The sequence below is a fragment of the Amblyomma maculatum genome, chromosome 7, assembly GCF_055883805.1.
Source record: "Amblyomma maculatum isolate TAMU_Amacu chromosome 7, ASM5588380v1, whole genome shotgun sequence".
Taxonomy (NCBI): domain Eukaryota; kingdom Metazoa; phylum Arthropoda; class Arachnida; order Ixodida; family Ixodidae; genus Amblyomma; species Amblyomma maculatum.
Window position 1 is genome coordinate 47212329 of NC_139350.1, and position 25223 is coordinate 47237551.

The following is a 25223-nucleotide window of genomic DNA, read 5'->3' on the forward strand; positions in this document are numbered from 1 at the left end:
CGAAGCAATCAGCGTGAGCACGCAGAAATATTGCAGAGAAATAAAAGCAAGATTGATAAAGCTTCCTGCTTGTGCTGTGGTGTTTATTCTTGTCTTGTGTAGAAAGAGAGACCATTAAAGACTGTTGCAGGGATAAAAATTAATAGCATTTTTCTATGCTCTGGGTAAGAGTCATGAAATCATTTAAAGACAGCACTGACCTGCTATTTTTCATCTTAGCGTAGAAAAACTGGCAGCTGAGATGCATGGTATAAAACCAAATTTTGCTGTTCAGTAAAGCAGTTTTATAATGGCCTAGGTGCTGCTAAACGTGTGCATGAGAAAATTAAATGCATCTACATAGCTACTTGTGATGCATACAAGGTGCTGCATACAATAGGTTTGTGTTATTTTCATTCGCTGCGTGACCTTCAGATGGAAAACAAGGCGCTGGTGGCCATTGGCTATCTCAAGAAGTGCAAAATTCTGCAAGGTAGTCAGGCCTAGCTAGCAGTTTGTATGTCTAAGCTAGCGTAAGAAGTATGAATCTTGCAGAGGCAAGGCTTCTGTGCTCTGCACTATGCATTTTCTTAAAGCTTGCAATTACTCGCCCACAGGTCTATTGAAGATCATTTCTACAGCCTGTACTAGGCATTTTGTCACAATTTACTATTCCTCATTCCCAGTCTTGCTTGGAAGTCATTAATCACATGCTGTAAAAAATGTGCTGCAAAAGTTCTGCTGGACAAAGTAATATGAGGTGTAATTACAATATGAGAACAGTTTCCCATTTCCAAGAACCTTTTCTTTTTCATGGATGTATAATAGACTAGTCACTTTTACCTTTGCCTATTTTCATGTGCCTGACTGTTTCTCTTGGTGCCAGTAGCAAAGCTGTGCTAAGCGTTGATATGTCAAATTTCACTTGATGTTTTCATTATGAAGAACCACAAGACAAGTTGACTTTATGCCTGGCTTTAGCATTTGACTCCTTTACCTTGAACACATTGCATATAGTGCAGGAGTTATACATTCCAGCATTTCAGTATGTGTGCATTAACAGTTTATGTGCTTACTGGAAACATCTGAACGTATACACAAGTTTTTCTGTCCAACCAGACCCCAAGCACAGAGTACATAACAGCAAAATAGTTACAGGCTCTTCCCAGCTTTGATTGGAAAAAATAATGGTTTCGCATCCTGGAGTTTCTAGTGATTTCATGAGACGCCATTAAAATAAAGCTTTTGTTTTAGTACTTCCCTTTTTTTGACTGACATATTGCAGCAATCAGGTATTTGGGAGTTGAGCATGGAAATTTCAAACATGGAGAGCTTCCACAGTTGTATATGAATACCATAAAATGTCCCACACACTATGATAGTTAATTTTGTTTATGAGTAGCGTTTCCTCGCATATGCACTGCAGCCTCAGCAATTGAATATGTCTCCCTGACTACAGGAAAAGCTACGTTACTAGCCGACCCAGGCCTTCAACAAGCACTAGTAAAGGTTTTTGACCATATAGTCTTGGCCATGTGGTCTTGGCTACATACATGTAGCCAAGACCACATGAATACAGCAGTGCTAAAAATGCAACTCATATACATCATGCAGTTGCATTTTCGTAATACAAGTCAAATAAAAATAAATATGCGTGAGAGAGATTTTTATTTTTTTTGTTGTCATCCTCTTAATGTTTTCATTAATTGACAGCATAATGTCAACCATGATACAGTTCTTTGGCATTGTATACCTCCTACAGTTATCAGAAGAAAAAAATACTAGGACACATGTAAACAAAATCAGTTAAGAGGGCTCACCAGTGCCAACGTCCATAGAAAATACATGGTAACTTTCAGAAGCTCTAGCGTGTCCAAATGCGGTTAAATTTTCATGGGGTTTGTGGCAGCGTTTTCGTCTTTAGAGAATAGAGGAAATGTTGCGGGCAGATTTCATTTTTAAGACTTCATTTTATTTCAAATCAGAGACAAATATTCCTAAAAATTGCGTTTTTAGATATGTCGGTCTTCCTTGTCATCTCATAAAAAAACTAGGCTAAACATCAAAATTTCCTCCGCAACATTTCCTCCCTTTTTCTTTCCTGATTGTTAACCTGCAATTTTTACCCATATCGAACCTATTGTTAGCGTTTTACAGGTTCTGAAAGTTGTGAATGTATTTTCTGCGAGAATTGAAGTTCGCGCCAAATTTAACTATTTGCGTCGTGGCTCCATCTGGTGTCAAACTGTTTAGACAATACTACACTCTACCACCAACCTTTTGCTTGTCAGTGTTAGTGCGCGCATGTTTTTCTCAAAATTTTGACCAACTTGACTTCTTTCTGTCCTTTTTTCTTGCTTGGGCTGTGAAGTGAGATGCCAGGCAGAAGAACCCCTCCCCCGCTGCCCGAGGATATAACATTTTTCGAGGATATAACATTTTTCGCACCAAAGCATAAGTGACTCACAGGGCCATTTATGTGGGAGAACAGCATTGTTCCCACCCCAACAAAGGTGTGCAGTGGTTCAGGCCACCTATAGTGGGATACAAGTCAAGGCAGGAGCAAACATCCTTGGCACCTATCCATTGTGCATGTAGAAGACAGGAAAGCAAAGGAGATGAGCCTTTGTTGGCTTTTGTGCCCATGATGTGGGAAGTGGGCTCTTGAGCTCTAATCACCTGGCACCCTTTCTCCAACCTCCCCCTTCACACCTCCGCATGGAACATCCACTCCCCACAGCAAGGGGACAGAATCCTGTCTCCTTCCTTTTCCTGCCTAGCCTCTGCCAGCCTCTGCTGCATTGTCCACCAGCTGAAAAATGGCTGCTTCGATCAGGTTGGAAAGGTCTATACACGCTGACATCTCCCCAAGGCAAGGGGTGAAATAACCATTTCGTTCCTTTTCTTGTCTAGCCTCTGCTGTACTGTAGCTCCGACCTCATGAGAACTGGTCGAACCGGTCCATCGTGTAAATAACATGACCTCAAAGGCGAGTAGCCTGGCAGGCAAAATCATTTAGTTCCACTTCTGAACCGGTTTCGCTAAGTCAAGCATTCGACCACTGCCTTTATTCTCCCATTTAGAGCCGGCTCGGTATGCGCCGCAGCTAGCAGGACCTCCTGCACCACGCTGCAAAATACACAGCGACAAAAAAAATGCAACTCGAAGTAGGGCGCCTACTAAGCCTTCCTTGGAAATCATATGAGGTAAGGAATTTCAGCTTGCAAACCAGTCGGAATTGGTTGGAAGATTTCCTTTTAGGGTTGCTGCCCCGTTTTTGCGTACAAAAGATCATACGCGGGTGGCGTGGCCACCACCCCTCTTTCCTTCTGTTTACATTGCATTTTTTTTATTTGAACAAAATAAACCAGTAGCAAGAAACCTGTTCCAATACATGATCGTGACAGTGACAAAAGGAAAGGGAAAAGATGCTCTGTAGTCAGGAAGGGTGTCCTAGACGATTTCTCGGCGTTCTTCATTTTTAGTTTTTGCATTCAAAGGTCGCTTGAGTGAGCGTGTCATCTGTGCTTCGACAATGTAATGAGGTTCGCGAATTGGAAGGCCACGGCTTCTTCTTGGGTCCACGAGTTCTGGCAGCAAACAGTGCATATAAAATTTTTTAAGACGTGGCAACATCTCGTCCTCCCAAAACGATTCATGCCTGGAAATCACCTCAATACTCATGCCATTTTTGGTCCAGATTACAAACAAGCACTTCTGACGGCGAGCAATATTGAGCTGGCCTTGTACTTGGTACCAATAATTGCTGTTAGTCTTCAGCTGCAATCTTCCGTCCTTGTTTTCGACACAGCAGGTTATTTTTTTGGCGCGAACTCCTTCTAGTGGAGTAATGTCCCTCGCTGAGTACGGACACTTGACTTCGACGAGGGTGTCCTCCCCAATGAGTCCGTCAGGGGAAGCGCCAAGAAAGGGGTTTTCCTGGTCAACAAACAGGCCGCACTCTTTTACCACAACGTTGCATTCCTTCTCGATTTGCTTTAGTGCTAAGCACTCGTGGTCCTTTCCGTACCTTATGGCTTCAGATGTGATTTCTTTGTACAGGATATCGCCAACTGTCCGCCCACATCCCGTCGTTGCTTTCATTTTACACACAGCGCCAAACAGTGATGCTGTCAATCTCTTTCGCCTTTCCTGCTTCCATAGAGTGGATCCACTTTGCTTTGACGTTGCTCGCTGCAGGTCTTCAATGTTGTTTGCCGAGAGCGAAAGCGATTTCAGGAAGTTGTCCGAAGCAGTTGCAAAAGCATCGGGCTCCATGTCTGGTAGGCCGTAGTTAGCATCGGCACCAAGATGTAGCTCTTTATCGCTGCGCTGGCAGCGTGGCGTGGTTGACAGCTTCTTTTTCGGTAGCTTTCGCCTTGAATTCCTCTTGGAAACTGATGCCTTCACAAATGATGCTGTACATCTTCCAAGCTGCCCTCCGGAAATCCTGCGCGCTATTTTTTCGTGGTATGTTCCTCGGCAGTTCACCGATAAAGACGCAGCAAGACACCTTGTCTTGTACGATCCTTTCATGGAATAATTAATCCGCTTTCCGCCTGCAAATTTTGCCACAACGGAGTTATAATGCTCGGCAGCATTATTGTCGACGTCCATTATCAGGCTCGCAGCGTTTGCAACCACTCTGCTCATGGCCACACAAATTTCTTCAAATATGCCTTTTTGAAGTATTTCAGGAAATATATTTTCTTCTCCCGCTTTGCCCCCGGAACAGAAGTAACCAGCGCAGTTGGCGTGGTCTCCAAAAACATGATTTGGGCCGTTCTTTATGTCCTTAACAAGGCGCTCTACTTTTTCAGAAAACGATGCATCTTCAGAGCCTCTAACTTTTATTGCTGTTGCAACACCATGCCACAGGCGCACAGCTGCTTGGAGAACAGAGTTTTTTACCTTCGGGGGAAGCTTTTCCAGCCGTTTCTTCTGTGCAATCTCTCTTATCTTTGAGGCATAGTTGCGAAGTATGTGGTTCCTGCACTCAATTTTTTCAACCCGCTGGTTTCCATATGGTGCTGCTGCTATGATAGAGCGGTAAGTGCTCGAATCACCATCAGCAATAAGTTTTGTATACGTGATGCCATGCAGTTCAACGCTTTTCTTGAAGCCTTCAACCACAATAGCTTGCTCCATGCTGGTTGAGCTTCCGTGCCAGTTCTTGTGGCACTGATGCTGTTTCGGGGTGGCATCTTGTGGAGTACGAGCACACATTGCGCACACCTTGTTTTTCACGCCAAGGTACAGGACTTTTCCAGTTCTGTGACCAACGATAGCAGCCTGAAAGAGTAACACCAATATTAGTCACAAAGCTGCCCTGCTGATTGCAGTGCTTATATCTAGAACAGATAGGTATTTCAGCTTATCATGCAAGTTGCGACTCAAGTGTTACTTTTTAATGACCTTTTTCGATCCAAGTGGTACCTATCCCTGTTGTCATAGATGTTCAACATTCTTTTTTCTTAATTGTAATGTGGTTATTTGTAAAAAAAAAGGAAAGTAATATAATCATTCAGGTCCGTGTGTTTGCACGTATACACATGTATACTCAAGCACACATAACATCGCTGGCAGCACTTTTGTATTCACAATTCTAACCATCGCACACTTGCCCTCTTCGTTGACGCTAGACGATGCAAGCGAAACCAGTTTTAGTGCTAGGTTATGGAGGTGTGGGCAGCGATCAAGACAATGGGGCAGTGAAAAAAGGTCAAGCATCTTTTTGCACTAAGTATAAAATATTTCCATGTATAAAATGGAGCGCTTTTTGTTATTATCGTAATTCAATAAATTTGTGCACTCACCACTCCTGACGAAGCGTCATATTTGTTCTTGTAGGATCTTTTTGACCACGCTCCATCTGCGATGACTGCTATCGTGGGTATACCATCACTGTCAATGTCTCCACATTCTCTTGCCAGCCTTGCCTCTTCCGCGCCCGCTTTTTTCATTTCCTCCCAGGCGGCTTCATTGATAATTTGTCCAACGTCGTCTTCTATTTTTGTGTAAGTGTCCGATGACATTCGTGGGATGTTCATGGACGCCAGCAGTTCGTTGAGGTTTGAGAAACCGCAGCCGATTGACACTATTCCACACACTGCTGCCGTGTTTATGTCGCCGCAGCCGCTGGAAGCTTGCGCGTCAGGTGCCGGGTCGGTGTGGATGACATCCTTTCTTCGGCACATCCTGCATACAAGAATCAGCTTACTTCGAAGACCTTGCTTCCTTTCAGACACACAGTCCATATCCGCCAAAGTGCAGTTGAAGGGAACATGAACGGCGGTCTTTTGCAAGCTGGTCAACAGGTGCTGAAGGTTAACAATGCGTCGCCCTTGTATACCAGCATTCGCACTGACGTCCTCTTCTGCAGTGGGTGCGGAACCTCCATTAGCAACATCTTCGTCGGACGACCCTGTTGCGCTCATTACTGAAGATGACCGGGTAATTCCTGACACCTCTACATCTTTGATGAAAGCTTCAACGTCTGCCGGCCTGGGGCTGTGCTTGATGGCTTCTGGTGACGAAGGCTCTTCAGCAGGGTGGGAAAGGTAGCTGCCACAGCGAGAATAGTGCGTTTTGCTCGTAGGTGGGTCATTATCCAGAGCTTGCCTCTTTCTGGTGTTCGCAATCAGTGCACCAGCCCGCTTACGCTTCCCGTACCTGAAATTCTTTGCTGGCATTTTCTGCTGCCTCGTTGCCTTCTGGTATTGAAGTCACTTGATACTAATTCATTGTTCACTAGACTGAAATCACAAGTCGGGCGCAGCGTTGCGCGAAAAACTGTCATAAGATTACGATCAAGGATTGAACGAAACACACATGTCTTGTTGGTACGAAGGAGCGGAAGATATATGTGTTCGGCGACGTGAACGCTGGCAGGCAACTAGGCAAAGTAAACGGTCATACACTCGCGGACACCTCTCTGTGGCTATGTAACCGAGGCAATGCTGGAAAGGGAAGCAGACAAGATTTTGTGCACTAGGAGTTCCTTTCTTTCCTTTTATCTGGGGGCTGAATACTAGGGTCCCCAACACAATGGATTGTTTTCCAGTAACCAAAGGCTAATATGGGGGAAGGTTCCCTTCACGCGTTTTCAACTCTGTCAAAAGATGATTCACACCTTTCTCTCTCCCTAGTCGAAACCAGCCCTGCTTAGTACTGCCTGCAAAGAATCCTCACCCTACCACTGTAGAGAGTAGTAAACCGGTTTCTTTTACGAGTTAACCTCCCTGCCTTTCCTCCTCATCTTCCTTCTCTTCCTTCGCACAAAAGATGGGAGGGGGCATAGGCGACCCAAACTGGAAAACGCTACAATGGTGGGCTACTGGAGAAAAGGACCATTCTCTGGCCCCCACTCCGGTCCCCCAGGTTTGGCCGCATATCAACTGAAAGTTGCTCTACTTTTTGTACGCGGAAGAAGTAACACTTTCGTGTCACGGTGTAATTTACACACCTGGACGGGGAATAGAACTTTCCTCCCTTTTGTGGTGCTTAAGTGCTGCCATCTATCGACAAAAAAAGTTCAAATCTGAGTTGCCTTGCAGCTGGTGAGCCCTCTTAAGCTAGCTGTCAAGAGCATTTAACTTAAAATAGCGAATATTGTGCTTACTTCTAAGGTTTCAAAGCACTGGTAAGTAAATCTAGATCTTCTGAAAGAAAAGCACAACAGCTGTTAGAATCGCATGTCACAATTTTAGCTGAGAAACTAAAACGCAGTGTACCGGCCGTGCTTGCACACACCTGCAGTACACAGCAAGAAAAGAAACCCTAGCTGCTCTGACTCTCGGGCAGTGCAGCATAATCCGATAAAGCTCTGTAAAGGCTGCAAAAATAGTGCACTATATCCTCCTGGTATTTGCATGCTTTCAGCTCTCTGCCGTTGCAGCTAGAACTTGCGCGACAGTCCACTGCTCCGTATCGCTAAACTGCGGCTGCCGTCAGTCTAATTATCTAGTTTCTGCTAACGAAATACCTCTAAAGAATGCTTACTCTAGTATATTTTAGAGGTATATGTAGCGACTGCATGATAACATCAACGAAAAATGAACTTTCGCCAAATGAATGATGCATGCTAAACTTCAGCGCGAACAGACGACACACGTTGTAGTGGTTGCACTTGTAATGATTTTTCACCCGTTTCCTTCAAATACGAAACATTAATAGGCTCATAACATGTGTGCAGATCACTATGACTTTTTCTACGACTTTATTCGCGCTTATTAAACACTTGAAGAGTCGAAGTTAAGCTTGTCGATGCAGAGTTTCAAGCACAGCACAGCAGACGCGCATCTCGCCGAACGACCCGGAAGTCAGAATTACCCGGCATGCTAAGCGGTGGGTTCAGATTCCACTTATAAATTGGTATCTTCTAGCCACCATAACATTGGCAGCAATGGCAATATGGCGGCGCGCAGGGCAAGACTGGCACGGTGCGCGGCGCGGCATTCAATGAGCTCGAGTTCGCATGTATTATTCGCAAACTATTGTTCTGAAGGCGAAATAGTTAAGCAATTTTTCCCTCAGGCTGAAGGAAGGGAGCAGATCAATCGCCATGTCATCACGTGGCGAATAAGGATAAGTCAGCGAAGGCTGAAGCATTCCGTAGCGCATTTCACTGGCCGAAATTGTGCAGTGTTCAGGTACTTGTCGCTGATTTCTCATGCCTTATCTCGAGAGGTCTCTTCATTATATTGAGCGCGGGGTCGAATGGGACTTTCGATGTAATTGAGTGCACGTTGCTTTGTATGCTTAACGCCGCTGCAGAGTCATTCAGTCCTTTGATTGCTCGAGTTTGCCAAATCAAGAGTGCGGGATTAGTTTGGAAAAGTGTCGTCACATGTAGCCGTGGCATTGTTTTTGATAGGCACTTAAAATGCCAATTTATTTGAAATCTATAGTTGCCATTAATCCAAAATTTGAAGTGTTCTCATATATATATATTTTTTGCTGTATGGGGCTTGCGATGATGCAATGAAAGTCTGCAAATGTTCAAGCATGCCCGAAAGATTGGGCATTCCAATTTTCAAACTACCGCTATTTTCCCAAAAGTATCAGTAAAGGAAGGAAGGTGTTGGGACTTCAGCATGAATAGGTTTGCTGTTTTGGAGCGTGGTTCCTAAGCGAGCTGTCCTTTGGTTTCAGCCAAACATGCCCTGGGTGAACGAGCACTCAGGTGAAAGCATGTCCTGCTCTGTTTCAGTTCAGTTGCATTTGCAGCAGAACCTTGCCGGTACGTTCCTGGCTCACACGATTTCCCATTCCACGCGCTCAAAATCACAAGCAGTAAAATATTGCCTAGAGAGTTACAGTATTTTTGTCCCGGTTTGTATGTTCTCGAATAACACGATTCCCCGATTACTATATTCGAAATTTCGACAAACTGTGGTCATAAAATATGTATTGTGAATGACCGGACATGTGCTATTGTGCGCTCACGACATAAACTGAAAAATGGTGCTCACCTGCCACCATTGCCCTTTTCAGTAGAGCTTGGTTGCAACAGAGCGAAGCATAAAAAAAAAAAAAAAAGCCAAGCAGCCAACACAATAGTGTTCCTGTGGAAAAACACTCTTCCATGGGGAGAAATGTGGTGGCTTCTTTGTGGGGCTTCAGGGGAGTAGTGGTGAACCATTTGATAACTACAACTATGCTCTTGCATGCGAGCAGGCTGGATCTGGTGGCACGCAGCATGAGTAAAAACGCGGTGACTGTAAGCTATGGCTTCTCCATATGGCAGTGGTGCAAAGCGGCGAAGCATCCGGAAGCAAAGGAAGGGAGGATCCTGGCTTGCTGTCTCCGAACTGTATTTGTTACTAAATCTCCTCCAAGCTTAGGACAATGCAAACACAAACCCAATTTTGCCAGGCTAAAAAAATGAGTCATTCATACCTGATATCAATAAATGCTAATCTACACTTTTCTATAGTGAAAATGTCAAATCTAAATACCTTTGTAGCTCGCTCAACAGTTTTCCAATTTTCAATATTAGGCAGTTCAGATCAAATGCTTTCCCGGATAATAGGATTAAAAAAAGAATATCAACAAGGTTTTACGGTTTGCCTTTGGAGCAAAATTAGCCTTCTACATATTAATAGTGCCCTGCGCCTTCCATTCTGGGCCCCCCACCTGCGTAACACCACCAATGAAACAAGGTCAGCACCACCGCGTCCAGCTTTAGTCTGGAATCAATCCCGACAGCTTCATTGTGAGCACTTTCCAAGGAATGGACTTGGAAACAAACAAGTTCATTATTTTCCATTCACCCGAGAGTGTGCTTTCCAAATTGGCATCGGTGCCTCTTGACAAGCACGCTCTATTGCCTTCGGACACAGCCACTTTTCTTGATGTAGTTCTTGGTAAATATATGAAATTTAATCTGCATGCTCACTTTTACTAAAAATGATTTCATGCTGTTCTCTGGTCTTTTTTTGCTGCTGAAACCTGTCTTGACACAAAGGTTACTGACTACTCTAGCTGCTGCATATGTCACATCACCATTCAACGTCCTTTCAATTTCCTCCAAAATCCTTGGATTACCTAAGGCTTTTTACGAGTCATAAAAAATGAAAATAGTCTTCACAAAAAGTCATCATAGCCATTTAATGCTGACATTCATAAGTTCGACAAGTATTTTAACCGAAACTTACTTAACATGACTACTATCAAAGCCAAATAGTGAAAAACGTAATGACACCTACTGCCATTCGTAGCTTGTTAATGAATTCCTTAATAACTGGCTTGATCTCCATCCGATTAGAATTAAAACTGATGATTTTACATAGACTGACCCTGATGATGTTTCAGACTTCAGTGATCATTTTGCTTCGACTGTAAAACTCCAGTAGCAGCCATCATTGCCAAACCTGCCTCGTTGTGAATGTTCTTTTTCCTTGCGTCCCACATCTGCAGATTAAGTAAAGAGTAATTTTTTCGTTGATAAGAATGGGGCCAGAGTTAGATTTCAATCACCCTTTTGACATTAAACTTTTGGCAGAAGAGCTGTCACCTGTGTTAGTAGCTATATTAAACAAAATGTTTTGTTCTATCATGTTTCCTGACAGTGTAAAGTTATCAAAACTATTTGTTTTTGAAAAAAGGTCACCGCATATTTATCACAAACAACCAACCAGTTTGCAAAATTATCGAAAAACTAATCTCTGCACGACTCATGGCATACCTATCAGTACTTCCATCTAATCACTTTGAGTCGAGGATTTTCCACTGAACATTCTCTGTTGTCTTTTACTGACTAAATGGAGGATGCCATTGAGGATAGTGCTATCATTGGAGCATTATTTAGAGATCTAACCAAAGCTTTTGATACAATTATCCAGTACATTCTTCTGCATAAATTATTGTACTTTGGAATTCGTGGTCTGCCTTTAAGACTTCGGAGCTATTTATCCAACCGATACCAAATTGTTCAAGTAAGTAGTAACCATGGGAGTTCCTCAAGGATCTATTTTAGGCCCTTTACTTTTCCTTATACACAGTAGAACCTCATTATGTTCTCTGTTCATATGACTTCCGATTTCATATGCTCAAAATCACGCGCAGTGAAATGTCTCCATGTTTTTAAAAAAATGGCCAAATTATATGTGGTCTTCTTGTGAAGATTGTCAAAAGTAGCTTAAGGCTGATAAAAAGATTACCTGCACCCTAACGTCCCTTCACTGTAGAATACGCTTATGGCCGGTGCAAAAAGCGGCACGATATGAGGCCACACAGCTGGTTTAAGCTGGTGTATTGTTATGCGTGCATTTTAGTGCCGTGTGATATTCGAATAGTTTTATCCAGAGACAAGGTCTGTCACACATTGCGCGTGAATAGCACTGGCGACAGGAGGCATGTGCAGGTGCTGATGTGATACATTTTACATCTGCAGACTCTGCTTGTTGTCAAATTTGGCCTCTCTGGAACCTGACTGTGCATTCAGCTGGCTGCGCTGCCTTCAGTATAAGGTAAGAATGGCAGGGCATTCACCTAGGCCCTTGGTTTCTCCCCGTGAATTACATCACTGTCTTAACCTGGTGCCTTCGTTAACCATGGAAACGGAAACTGCATGGTATTGCTGCACGCGGTGCATGCATTTGTTCACAGCATGAGCACGACCTGCGTAAGTGGCTTGGACATGACTTTAGGTTACAGCACAGGTATTGTGCTTGGAGCTTTCCGTAATCTGCTTCTGTGGGGCAGCACTGTGCATACGGTGATCGCTTTGAGCGAATTGCATGCTTCTCGGCGGCACGCATGCCTACCAATTGGCTCCAGTCACCGCGCCCGCACTGGCGGCCGGGCCCACTAAATTGAATTGTATTTGCGTGTGCGCAACTGCAACTTGAGGGTATTAGCGTATTTAATGAATGCATTTTACACTTGTACTTAATATACTTGCAGTCTTTCGAGGATGGTTTTGAGGTCACGCGTCGGCATCTTGGGGTGATATGCACCTTACATTTTCGGGCTCGGTCAATAGCTTCGACCATAGGCAGATGTGATAGCCCTTGTTGGGAAGCTTGCGAGCCCTGAGCGCTCGTTTATTTTTAGCGTCCTTCGGCCAAGATTTTGCATGATTTCCACTGTAACGCCATGACATGTTTTTTTTTTCCTTAAGGGGGGACATAGATCTTAAAATTGGTTTTGTTATTTATTGCACAAATTTTATGAAACCTCGCAGAATTGTTCAGTGTTTTCTACGATTTTAAATATGCAAAAATTTCTTTTCTAAGGCAATTAGTTCTAAAGGTATCAGAGAATTATTGCTACTGTCTGCTCAAACAATAAGGAAAAAAATGCTCATCAGAAATTAATTTTTAATGTACGGGTAGGTACTATAAAGTGTAAGGAATGCAATGTTGGAAGTAGTTTTATAATTGAACTAATAATAGAGATTTAGCAGCTCACTGAACTTCGCACTCACAGACATGGCAACTGTGTAAGGATTTCAAGATAAGATATAGAAGTTTTACAAGTGAAAATAAAAAATGTGACTCTAGAAGGAGCAGTGCAAGCAATGAAAGGATGTGTTTGAGGATATTACTGTGTACTTGGCCATCACTTGAAAAAAGGAAAAAAAAAAGTGCCGTCACACGATTGATCGATAGGATCTCCCTCTCTGTCCGATAGGACCTCTCTCTGTAGTGTCTTTCGCGCTGTAATTATGGAAGATCATCACCAACTCGCCCAACAACTTGCTTTGTCGAGTGAAAGAATGTTTTTTGGGTATGAATTTCGGAGCCTGCAACCGGTGATCCCATGGCCTGAAAAAGAAAAGAAGTGACAGCAGCAATAAAATACAATTCTGGTGGATAATGAGTCAACACCTAAAGCAGGTTTAATGCTGATATGCATTTCCTGAAAGGGTATAGGCATTCCAAAGGGTCCTGATAAAAAATACATTTGCAGGGGAACAGTTCTGAAAAGCTTTCTGCAAGGAAGGGAGAAGGACGAAGGAATGATAATAACCACGCATGCCGAGACCATTATCTGAAGAAAAAAAAAAGATTCAAGGGGGAACCTAATTAAGAAGTGACAAGAAGGAAATTTTTTGAAAAACAGATGCAGGTTATGCTATTGCAGAGGTAGAAAAGAGGCACAAATTAAGGTCTGCGGTTTTCATTCGTAAGGCTTGTTCTGATAAGTGGAACAAATTTGTTTGTGTAGCCCAGGGAGGGGGACATTGCATGTGTGCATTTGTCAAAGACGCAAGGTCTGAGCTGCACAGGCCCAGATGTCGCCACAGATTTTTGAACCAAATGAAGAATCACCATAATTATCCTCATTTGCACCATGGCACAGGGATTAGTGTCAATTGCACTGAACGCATTGTGGTACAACCAAACCTAACTCGGAGCCTCGCGACGAGCACTTATTATCCTCCTAGTAGTGAAACAGAAGTGACATCAACACCCCTTGTTCACCGAGCTTGGTGCCAATGTAGCTTGCGTACAAATAAGAGTAGTACTTGCACTCATGGTCCGCGATAACCTTTGTACCTCATGCGGCTCTTTAGATGTACTGTACACGGAAGTGAGGCATTAATGCGGCTTGGTAATGTACCCCGAGCTCGTTCGCTGACTCATACAACCTGACCTGACCTAGCGCTGTGAACTATGTCTGGGAGTCACTCTAGCCAAAGCAAAAGGTCCCTTTGAGATTGAGAGAGTACTTTAGATCGAACTAAGACATTGCTTCTTCCAGAGCATGGCAGGTGTGTACAGTATAAGAAAAAAGGAATGTGGCCCATATTACAGAGCTAGGCAGGCCAGTTGGGATTGTCAGGATCAAAATGGCGATGGCAGAAGATGCAGTCGTCGTTCTGCAATGTTCCAGGTGAATGCCCTAGATGGTGTGCACTCTGTGGCAAGGAAGGCTTGATTCGGACAAGGGCTACAGTTTTCGATGGTGTTAATCAAGGTCTGCTGTCGAACATGCAGGTTATTGTGTATCAAGGAAGATGGCCAATGTGGCAGAAAATACACCACTGGGCACAGGCGCTTCCATCTCGGCCACCTTCCGCTTCCTGGACACCACAAACGTCGACATGGAGGATGCCGACGACAATTTTAGGTAAGCGCGGTGCTGTTTTTTACAACTAGGAAAAAGCCGTGACTTGCTTTACCATGCTGAGTAATGCCTAAAGAAAATTCTGAAACTCAGCACTGCACATTCACTTTATGCTTGTTGCGAGCTGTTCCAAATTTCATTATCAGCATCCTACATTTTATTTCTTGTAGCAGATTCCATGCAAGAGTTTTGGTAATTTTAGGTAGGCGTACCCATTCTCATAACAACACTAATCCGAAGCAACGTTACACGCTACTTTTTTGTGTAGTGATGGAACTAAGCCCAATATGCGGTAAAGCCCATTTTGGAGGATTGTCATTATAAACATAGCGATAGGATCGTACTGGCTCCTCACTCCTTCTAATATAAAAATGGCTTAGATAAAAAACGCCTTGATAGTTTAATTATTTGGCCAATTTTAGGCTGTTCACGACACGCTTCACCTCTCTCTCGCTGTTCGCTCATAATATGCAGAACTGTAATTTTTCAAATTTTGTATTTGCTCTGTACCCGATATCTTTATTGTTCCTCACCATTCCCAACACATATTTCGCAGTGGGTGTTAAAGCTAGCGTGCAGCGCAAAAATGGCTATGGTGCAAATTATGCCCAAAAGCATAGTGCACCGGCACCGTATAAATTTGCTACTGAAAGCCTCCTCCAAACTGCCCATCTCGCACGCTGGGTTACTACAAATGCACAGCCGCTTTCTGAACCATCACAACCATGCATGTCTCTCCCCTCTGGGGTGGTGCAGTGGTTAAGGCGCTCGACTACTGTGCCCTAGGATACGGGATCGAATCCCGGCCTCGGCGGCCGCTTTTCGATGGAGGTGAAAAGCCAGGTGCTCGTGTGCTGTGTAATGTTAGTGCATGCTAAAGAACCCCAGGTGATTGAAATTGCCGGAGTCCACTACGGTGCCTCTCATAGCCTGAGTCGCTTTGAGACGTTAAATGCTGCAAAAAAAACAACTGCATGTCGTTAACAATGCATCTCGAATAGCTTTTCTCTGCGTTCACTTAGCTGACTGCACAGAGCTCGCAGCTTCGGCAGAGTGGGAATGTTCATACCGAACAGGTAGCGTGGGAAAGCATTGCAGATGCTTCAGTAACTCTTTGCTCATCTTGCTAAGCTTTATGTTAGGGCACTGTGATAGGCACAGGAAACTTTACTGAAAGCGGCCAAGCTCTGCGGTTGGTTTTTTCCTCCTTGGTTGCCAAGCAACAGCTCGGCATTACCGTCGAAAACAGCAAACCGCACTTTACATTGGGAACTGCTGTTATCATGTGCCCAGCCAGGTTATGTCTCCAATAGTAGTCTCAAAACTGTTGCCAAAGGTATGCCAAACCCTATGTATTGCTTTTCAGTGCAGCATTTGAGCTTATAGCGCAAGCGACGGCTTAAACATAGGCAGTAAAAACGAGGAAGTCCTTTGGACTACCTCTAACGCTTCTAGGAAGCCGTTATTACACGCTAACCTTAGACTAACAGAAGAAAACCTTGTCACTTCGTAACTTCGGCCACTTGCAGGCTGTTGTGATAAGGTGCTTAGGCATCCACTTCCACTGCAATGCTCTGAAAATTATTTTTTAAATATTGCTGTTCATCCTCTTTTCTTGTTTTGTTCATCCTCCTTACTCCAATTGAGAAGCGAGTACCTGTACAGAGCTCCCCTGATGCCTTAGAATGCTGACATTCTCTCAATCCGTGAGGCAGCATTATCGTCAGCTGCGAAAACTGCTGTCACAGCTGTTCCCAATCTAAATGTAGCTGTAAAGTGCCTCAATGGGCCCCCATAGCCTATCAAGAATATGAGTAAGTTGAACTCAATATATGGTGTTTCAGTGCAGAGTCTATGCTTTATGGCGCGAGCAGCAACTGAAACATATACTGTCGAACCCGGATACATCGAACCCGGATATATCGAACTCGAAGGGGATCACGAAATAGTTCAATATATCGATAATTTGATATACAGAAATCGGCCAGCTCGCTCACATGCAAGCGACTGAGCGATCTCAGCGACGAGCGGCAGCGACAGAGCGAAAATTTTGAAACTTGTTGGAACTGCGTCCCTCTTGCCACTCGAGCCACCGCGGCAGCTCAAAACAAGGTTTCTGTGTCGCCGCGGCAGCAGAAATCGCGAGCATTTTCGCTTGCATGTCGATGGCGGCGCCCATCAGTCCGTTTCGGTCGTCTCACCCACAGCTCATTGGCAGCGTGCCAAGATGCTCCGCAGCAATAACGTCTTTTGATAGCTCCTGCGGTGGCGGGGAGCGAACTTGGCAGAGTGCCCGTGATAGCTTGATTGCACAAGCCTGGTTCGATTTATCACGCCGCACTTCGGGGGGCGGGCGTCATGATCGCAGCAGCTGACCGCGTGCTTTCGCTGATTCATACGTGCAATTATAAACAATAAAAATGTAAACAAAATAAACATCCCCGAAAAAAAAACAACAAAAAAAAACCCTGCCGCTTCTTAAGATCAGCAGGCGCCATAGCCACGTCAGCCGCCGCACGCAGAGGGTTCGCAACACATGCTGGAGAAAGCGTCCGACGTCTGTCTGAAAACGGGCTGAGCTGGCTTGGCGCATGCGTTGCGCGTGCTGAAGGAGAGAGATAGCTCAGCAAAAGAATGGGCACAGCCACGCACATGACTTGCAAACGTCATGTCTCGGCGCGCTGGAAACAACTGCAGATGCGCGCGCCTTTGGGGGAATGGGCATGGTGCTGCCCAGACCAGGGGCCGGATTACGCACCGCTCTCAAACGGATCGCTCTCAAAATCGCTCTCAAAGGCCCATGTCCTATTGGTAGGTTCTGGCCGGTCAGTTCTGCGTCACCAGTGGACGTCATGAGACGTCATGAACACAAAAGAAACGATGACGTTGAGCACCTAAATATGGCCGCCAATTGTGAGCGTTCTTTTGAGAGCGACAGAAGCAGTCTCAAACGTTTGAGAGTGAAAATGTCGGCCGCGTAAATTGTGATGCGCCGCTTTGAGGCATTGTATCAGCGATCCACAGCGAAGAATGAAGCACGAGGACGCGTTTGACTTGCCGGATAAGTTGCTCCGGCTCTGTTCAACTCGGGAACAAGCAGAAAGTGTAGTGACTGCGCGACGATTGCCGACGAACATCGATGAACGGCGGCTTGCGGGCGAGTGCGTCGTCACCGCGGCGGCAAACGCACCGCATTTTTTTGCTACCGGAGGCTTCCAACCACGATTATACCGTGCTTCCAACGTACGTAGGGAATGTAAGATCGTTTGCATCACGCGGTGCGTCGGTAGCGGAAGCCATCGGGCGGAACGATGATTGCCGTCAAGGATACGGAAACAAGTCGCTAGGCAAGGGGTTCTACGCACGTTGTGAACATCACAAACGTGAGTAGATTTTGATATTGACTGCGTGTGTTTGCCGAAGAGTTCTGAAGACCATAGTAAAAATGTATTGTGCCTGCTTTATCTCAGATCTGCGAAGCGAACACGCGCATTTCGTGACCCTGGCTGCCCCGCCGGACCAACGCCTCCTCCACGGCGCGTTTGTCTAGCGTTTGCGAATGCGCTGTAAAAACGCCTGCTTCTTTTCATTTCATCCTTCTGTCAATTATATATGCGCGGATCAAAAGCGTCCAAAATAAAGTTGTAAGTTCAGTCTAGTTGTGTGTGTCCCTAGTCTTGTCCTTGTCTGCCAGCGCTGCGACACCATAATGTTTGATAGCGGTACTCCTATGCACCGAAAGGTGATCGGAGGTCTGCTGAACACCTGCGTCTTTTTCCTGGTTAAGCTCTAAAAACCCGTGTTGGTCATCGAACGATCTTGATTATATGCATTGATGTGTGCAATACCACTTGTTGTAAGTCGGCTTCTCTGCAAGGCTTTTTTTCCAACCAAAAGGTCTCATTCCCACTCGTGCATTGTTTTTTAACAGTTGTCTTCAAAATGACCTAGCGAGAGCTGTCGAAAGGCTTCTGTATACCTGCCCTTTATATGTAAAGCACAGGATGAAGGGACTATTGATTGTCCAGCGCGCCTTGCTCATCGATGACTGGTTTCGGGCCATTTGTCACGCTCCCTGCCTGCGACACATTCGCGGCTTGAAAGTGAATGCGCCGTAAAAACGCCTGCTTCTTTTCATTTCTGCAAAGACCGGAAGCCTTTCTGAGGACAAGACTTTTTTTTTTTTTTTTGAAAACAAGCCTTGCAGGGAGAGACTGACTTAGATTTCGGCTTCGGCAGGATATACATTTCCTGAATATGCTGAGACGGGCTATATTCCAAAGAATGCATGTTGCAGTGAAATTTTGTTCATGGTAAAAACAATAGGAGACAAATATTTATAGTGTTTAAATTTATTTGCTGCCTAAGAAATCGGGGTGCTTCTGTTATGCAGGTAATCGTCACTACCAAGTTACAAGGCTGTCCTTACAATGATGCTTGCCTAAACAGCATTGGCACACGTTGTAAGCATTCCTGCGAATGTTTACGATTCTGGCTGTGGGCTACTTAGTATGGATCTTCAATTGAGTGCTAAAGCATGCTCAAAAGATGTTGAGATTAGCAAAAGATGGGCCTAAGTGGATGTCATATTTTGGTTACCCATGAGACGGCAACTACCCACTGAAGTCATGGCTGATTACACCAGTGCCAAGCCATCCCAGTCCCAGCTCGCTGTCTCTTTGCTACCGTCTTGCAGCCTGGTACAGTTGGCTGTGGTCACTGTGGTGTAAACATGCTTAAACTGAAAAGTGCAGTATTACAGCAAGGCAGTAAATGTTCATGATGCTGATTGTAATCAGAAAATACTACCAACAAAGATCTTTTTTTTTTACTGCCACTTATATTCAGTAGAAACACTTATTTCTTGGCAGCAGCATTTCGCTTGAGTGTTTTTACTGCACAAGAGGCAGCATATAGAGAAGCACATGTACCTTGATATACATTGACCATACAACATTGACATGTAGGTTCGAGAATAAATTACTAGGCCCAAAGAAGCCATTCCATTGCATATTGAAGCCACCTATACAAATAGGTACTGTATGCATGGTGCAGTATACAAAATGCTTATATATCAGATATAAGAAAGCTGTAGCTGCTGCTAAGAGGCAAGTGCATTTTACTTGGCTTCAGTGCCCAGAATGACTGCTGAATGACAAAAATCTTACTGACAATAAAATAACTGCAATCATAACAAATGCATTGCTGGGGCTATGTGTGAATAAAGGTTACTTTACACTAATGAAACGTGCAACACTGTCTAGAAGAATGCTAAACAGCTTGAAGACAGTAGAGGAAGCTAAACTATAAGCATCCAATAAATGAATACGCCATAAATGTGTGATATACACATTTTGCACAGCTACTTTTGTCATTGGCATTTATTTTCTAAGTCTTTTCAACAAATAACCAAAAAAAATCATCTTCTGTTCAAACTGATATTTTAATAGAAAAGGCTTGTACATAATTCACACAATATTGAAAGAGAATGCGTAATGTGTGTAAAATGAACATATTTTGAAACACTAAAGACTCTATGATGGATATAAAGGCACTTGAAAGCTAGTTGTCATAGTGCAATCGCAGAAATTGAGCCGATTTCGAGCTCGCTCGCGGCATCACATGCATGATACGCTTGCTTTTCCTGCCGACAGAGTGGACACCGTCTAGCACGAACAGAAACTATGACACCGTCAGAGAGGCCTTGCAACAATGTGCGACCAACACCATCACTCTTACCGCTGCGCGAAATGCAACATACTAGACATCCCTGCTCAGGCCTACCTTTATCGCCTCTAAACTGAGGTCTGGTAGAACAAACTCGTTCTCGCCTCGGTGACAATTAAAAAAAAAAAAAAGAGTGCTTTCTTGCACAAACCAAAACGGAGCGTAAACGTCGGTTTCTGTACCTCACACAGAACATCAGCTACTGAACATGAACGGAATGGAGCAGCAGTAGCATCAATCTCAATATGAAGAACCGAGCCCAATGTGCCTGAAGTCAACTGGTTGCGAAGCACAGCAGCGAGTCACTGTGGCTTGCACGACAAGTCAGTGGTGAAGGGTCGTGCGTGGGATCTCGTTTCCCGCACTGCAGTCGCGAGCTCTTGCATGCGGCTGACACCTACTTTACTGATACTGTCAGCTTCCATCTATCGGTAGAAGTAATAGTGTAGCCTTCATTTTTCTCTTGTATTTTCCAAAGAAACAACACTAGATCACATGGCTACCGCTCGTCGCTCTTGTCATCGCTGGTAAGCACTGATGAAAAACTCTTCAGCAAGCTATTTTCGTGACAAACACTTTCACCAAGCTGTTCACTGCAGGTTCGTAGCCTTTACTGCTTTCAGTCAGATTTTTCTGGCAACTATCTTTGCAGGCCGCCATGTTCACGCCTCGCTGTCGTCAACTGACCCTCTCGGTGAAAATCGTTACCTAGGCGCACATTTAATTGTAATACTGATATTGCTTCTATTTTTAGTTGCCGTATTATAGCATCGAACAATGTTTCTTAGGTAAATAGAACATTTATACTTTTATTCGCTGCGTTTTCAGGAAAAATGTTTGCACACGACCCCTTTATCGTGCAAATAAAAGTTTCCGGGGTGGGGCTTTGCTATTAAGCACCCTAGCCTGCTTGTAATTGGCTAAAGCCGTGATGTCGTCACACTTCACATGTCTGAGCCTCGTCATTTTGACGTCACGCTCTCAAACTTGAGAGCGATTTTGAGAGCGGTGCGTACCGTATTTACTCGCGTAATGAACCCACTCGCGTAATGAACCCACCCCCCACTTTTGTCGTCGAAAATTGAATTTTTTTTTTTTACGTTGCGTAAATAACGCGCACCCGCCCGCAGGGTCGGTGTTCAGCATGTTCGCGTTATCTCGGCTCAATTGGTCGGCGCTGTCGACTGTCGACGATCATAAAATTGTCTGATCGCGCAGTGATAAAATAAACATCATTTGAAGCCAACGATGCTGAATACCGGCGACGCAAACGCGAGTGACGCGGGCGTCGACTGCACGCTTTCGTTGATCGTTCATTGACCTTGCATGATTCGTTGGTGGATGCGCAAAGGGCTTTACTGGGGCGTCCTCTTTGAAATGGGGTGACGGCAGTTTCCACCACGCTCGGCTATTTTCTTTGTATTTCTCGAACCAATTTGTCAAACTTCTCTAGATTTTTTTTTACAATGATGATGATGATGCAGGTTGCCGAGTGCCATCTATTAGTAAATGCAAAGCAAACCTCTGCTTATAGCGCCATGCATGCGCGGCGGCGGCAGAACGAAGTAAAGACAACGCACTTGGACAGCGTCGGTCGCCATTTCGCCAGTCCTATTTTGTTGCTGTTTAAGTGCTTCGCTACGACCTTTGCATTATTTCGTGCGTGCTGTGCATTTTCTGCGCGTTGTGCGATGGGGCGTTACGCTAGCTACACGGCCGGTTTTAAGCTCAAAGTCGTGGAGCATGCTTTGGAGCATGACAATCGCGCGGCTGGACGGCATTTTAGTGTAGACCCCGTGCGTGTGCGCTACTGGAGGAATCAACAAGAGGAACTCAGAGCGACGAAGAAAGATCGCCGGGCCTTTCGCGGGCCGAAGCAGGGCAAGTTTCCTCGCGTCGAGGAAGAAGTTCTGAGCTATGTGAAGAGGCTCCGCAACGAAGGATGTGCCGTATCCCACGAGCTGATACAGAATCACGCGCGGGCCACTGCAAGAAGTCACGGCATTGCCGCGAGTGAATTTAAGGCGACCAGTGGTTGGACGACTCGTTTCATGCGCCGGAACGGGTTGTGCCTCAGAAGGCGTACTACGTTATGCCAGCGGCTGCCGGCAGACTGTGGGGACAAAGTGCGTGATTTCCACCGCTTTGTCATTCGGATCCGTGAGGACAAAAAGTTCCTGCTGTCGCAAATCGGGAACGCGGACCAGACGCCTATAAACTTTGACATGCCAAGAAACAGCACTGTCGATATGAAAGGTGCGAAAAGTGTGCAGGTTAAGACGACGGGCGCCGAGAAGCAGCGGTGCACCGTGATGTTAGCTGTAACAGCGGACGGCAGGAAGCTGCCGCCGTTCGTCGTCTTCAAAAGAAAGACTCTGCCAAAGGGAACTCTTCCTGCCGGTATCCACATTCGCGCCCAGGAGAAAGGGTGGATGTCGGCCGAGCTGGTGTCCGACTGGCTAAAAACAGTCTGGGGACGGCGGCCCGGGGCTCTTCTCCTGCCACCGCTGCTTGTTATGGACAGCTTCCGCGGCCATCTGGAAAAAAATGTCCGCTGCCGAATGAGCGAGTTACGCACGGACCTCGCTATCATCCCAGGTGGCTTGACATCAGTGCTGCAGCCCCTTGATGTTTCCATTAATAAGCCCTTTAAGGACAACGTGCGCCGGCTCTATACAGTGTGGACGGCCGCGGGAAACCACGACCTGACTCCCGCAGGTAAGATTAGAAGGCCCACCATCGACATGCTCTGTCGATGGATTCTAGAAGCATGGAGTGTGATTCCCAGCGAGATGGTCGTCCGCAGCTTCAAAAAGACTGGCATCTCCAACAGCCTCGACGGCAGTGAAGACGACGCGCTGTGGGAAGACGACGACGCCGACGAAGTCGCAAGCGATATGAGTTGAAGCGTGGATTCAGATAGCGAGCCCGAGTGAGACAGACCATAAGCAGCCAGCAGCATGAAAATAAAAATGAATTTTTAATTCACATTCATCGCGTACGTGTTTTTACTATAAAGGTAAGGTTGGGATTGCGATTTTCCTATCTTCATTGTGACATGAAATTTCGACCTAAAAAATATCTAAATTTTTTTTCCCCGCGTAATGAACCCTCCCCCCAAATTTATGTCAACTTATCTGAAAAAAAGGTGGGTTCATTACGCGAGTAAATACGGTAATCCGGCCCCAGACGTCCTATAGGGCCCCTCTCATTCCTTCCACGCGTGGCTTGAAAACTTCACGCGGCAAACGGCCAAGGGTGATGCGATCATCTTTGGGGAAGGCACACTTTCCAGTGCGTGGTGCGGAGTTCGATATATCGAACGACCGGTGAAATTGAGTTCGATATATGACGCGACCTTCCTATACTTTTACATGGGATTTTCAAGGGGATATTTCGAGAGTTCGATGTAACCAAAATTCGATATACCCGGGTTGAAGAGCAATCAATAAAAATGAGTCCTCCCTAATGTTTCTCGAATTAACACTGTTATCTGCTAGCTGCGGTCACTTTACCTCTTCAAACTTAACCTCACTCCCTCTGACTTCCTGCCACCCCCTGCTACGCATTCCATCCTTTGGAATCCAATTTGTTACTCTTAGCACCCATCTGTTATAATTTGTCCCTCCTGATTCCCACTGAATCCTTAAATTCCTAGAGGTATTTCACTGACCCACTCTGCATGTTTATCTCTTAGCGCTATACCTATCATTTTCTGTTCCACAGCTTTCTGCATTCTTCGCAAGATAAGTTAAGGACAATGGTTAAGCTGAGGAAGGCTTCCTTTTGAAGCGTTTTATATACACGACGGCAGTGAGGAAGTAATATCTCATTTCTTGTCATTCATTATCTTGTGCAAACCTGTGGAGTAAATACGCAATACAGTGCTAAAACATCTCGAGCGTAGCATACCGAGCGTACTGAAGACTATAGGCACCATGAAGGAGTAACTCGCGCCGCTATGCGCACGCCCCTCGCAGCAGGAAGGAGACTCTTGTGGCGGACTGGCTTCTGGACCGTTGTGCTCGGCCTCGCCGCGGAGACAGGCATTGCCATTCATTCTTTCTATTCACGACATTCTATGGTCACAAATGAATTGCTAGGTTGCACATATTTTCACTGGCCTGATAAAATATTTTTCATGTCCCTAAATAAGCTTAACGAAGCGAAGCGACACTAAGTTCGGATCGCTGCCATCCAACCAGTAGTCAGCTGGCAATCATGCCCTGATTTGGTGCCTCCAAATTTTCCACGAAGCGTTTTTCCCAAAGTAGGATGCACTACCTTCACCTCCATTCGCTCTCTTTCTCAACTCGTGAAAAAAAAAAAAAAATTTGTAACTCATAGGCATCTGCTCTGTCTACGTGGTGCCAATTGGCATGCCCGACAAATGGATTGCGTGTCTATTGGGACCACCATGCGTACCCGGTGAGTCGCGCTCATAGAGGAAGTTCTTTGCATAATTTTTATTTGCTGTCCTGTTATCTATATTTCCCTGTCCACGATAGTTTTCACGAGCACCTGTACTATGCAGAGAGTAATCGATGGGAATGGAGCGTTTAATTGTATACTTACTATGTCTAGCGCTTAGTTCCGCAAATTTGTCTGAACTTTTTTACTTTCTTTCATTTTTCCTCCCTCTCAGCTCGTTCCTTTTTTCCTTTCATGCTCTGCCGCTACTTCTCCCTTGTCTGCCATTCCATACACTTTACTCATTTAGTTGTGTTAATGAAATTTCGATATCTACTGAGCTGTTGCACCTCGAATGATGAACTTATGCCATACTGTTCAATAGAGACTATTAACATTGGTAAATGTTACTTTTTTTTTTACCTATTCGTGGACACTCCGAACACATTCTTACATTCGTTACACATCATTCTGCTGCAAACAAGTGGTTGAGCGGCCTGCTGCCACCTGTTACCTTCCCCCGTCCTAAC

At 45.0% G+C, this 25223-nt stretch overlaps 2 protein-coding genes across 9 annotated transcripts in view; one reads left to right on the forward strand and one right to left on the reverse strand.

Moving 5' to 3' along the window:
- The window catches only part of LOC146183140 (uncharacterized), a 30901-nt gene that overhangs the window by 3973 nt on the left and 1705 nt on the right, over positions 1-25223 (forward strand). For 4 of the 8 annotated variants that reach the window (XM_084609045.1, XM_084609047.1, XM_084609044.1 and 1 more), the window contains 2 exons: positions 11876-11951; positions 14427-14559. In XM_084609045.1, the coding sequence (XP_084465171.1) occupies positions 14447-14559 (113 nt within the window). In that variant the 5' untranslated portion in view covers positions 11876-11951; positions 14427-14446. Of the gene's footprint in view, positions 1-3165; positions 3186-9132; positions 9221-11875; positions 11952-14426; positions 14560-25223 lie in introns of those variants that run through there. The other 4 variants (XM_084609048.1, XM_084609049.1, XM_084609051.1 and 1 more) reach the window with 3 other exon arrangements.
- On the reverse strand, positions 3417-4843 carry LOC146183141 (uncharacterized). Its single transcript, XM_084609043.1, has one exon. It carries the CDS (start codon positions 4630-4632, stop codon positions 3433-3435), a length of 1200 nt encoding a protein of 399 aa, XP_084465169.1. The 5' UTR covers positions 4633-4843; the 3' UTR covers positions 3417-3432.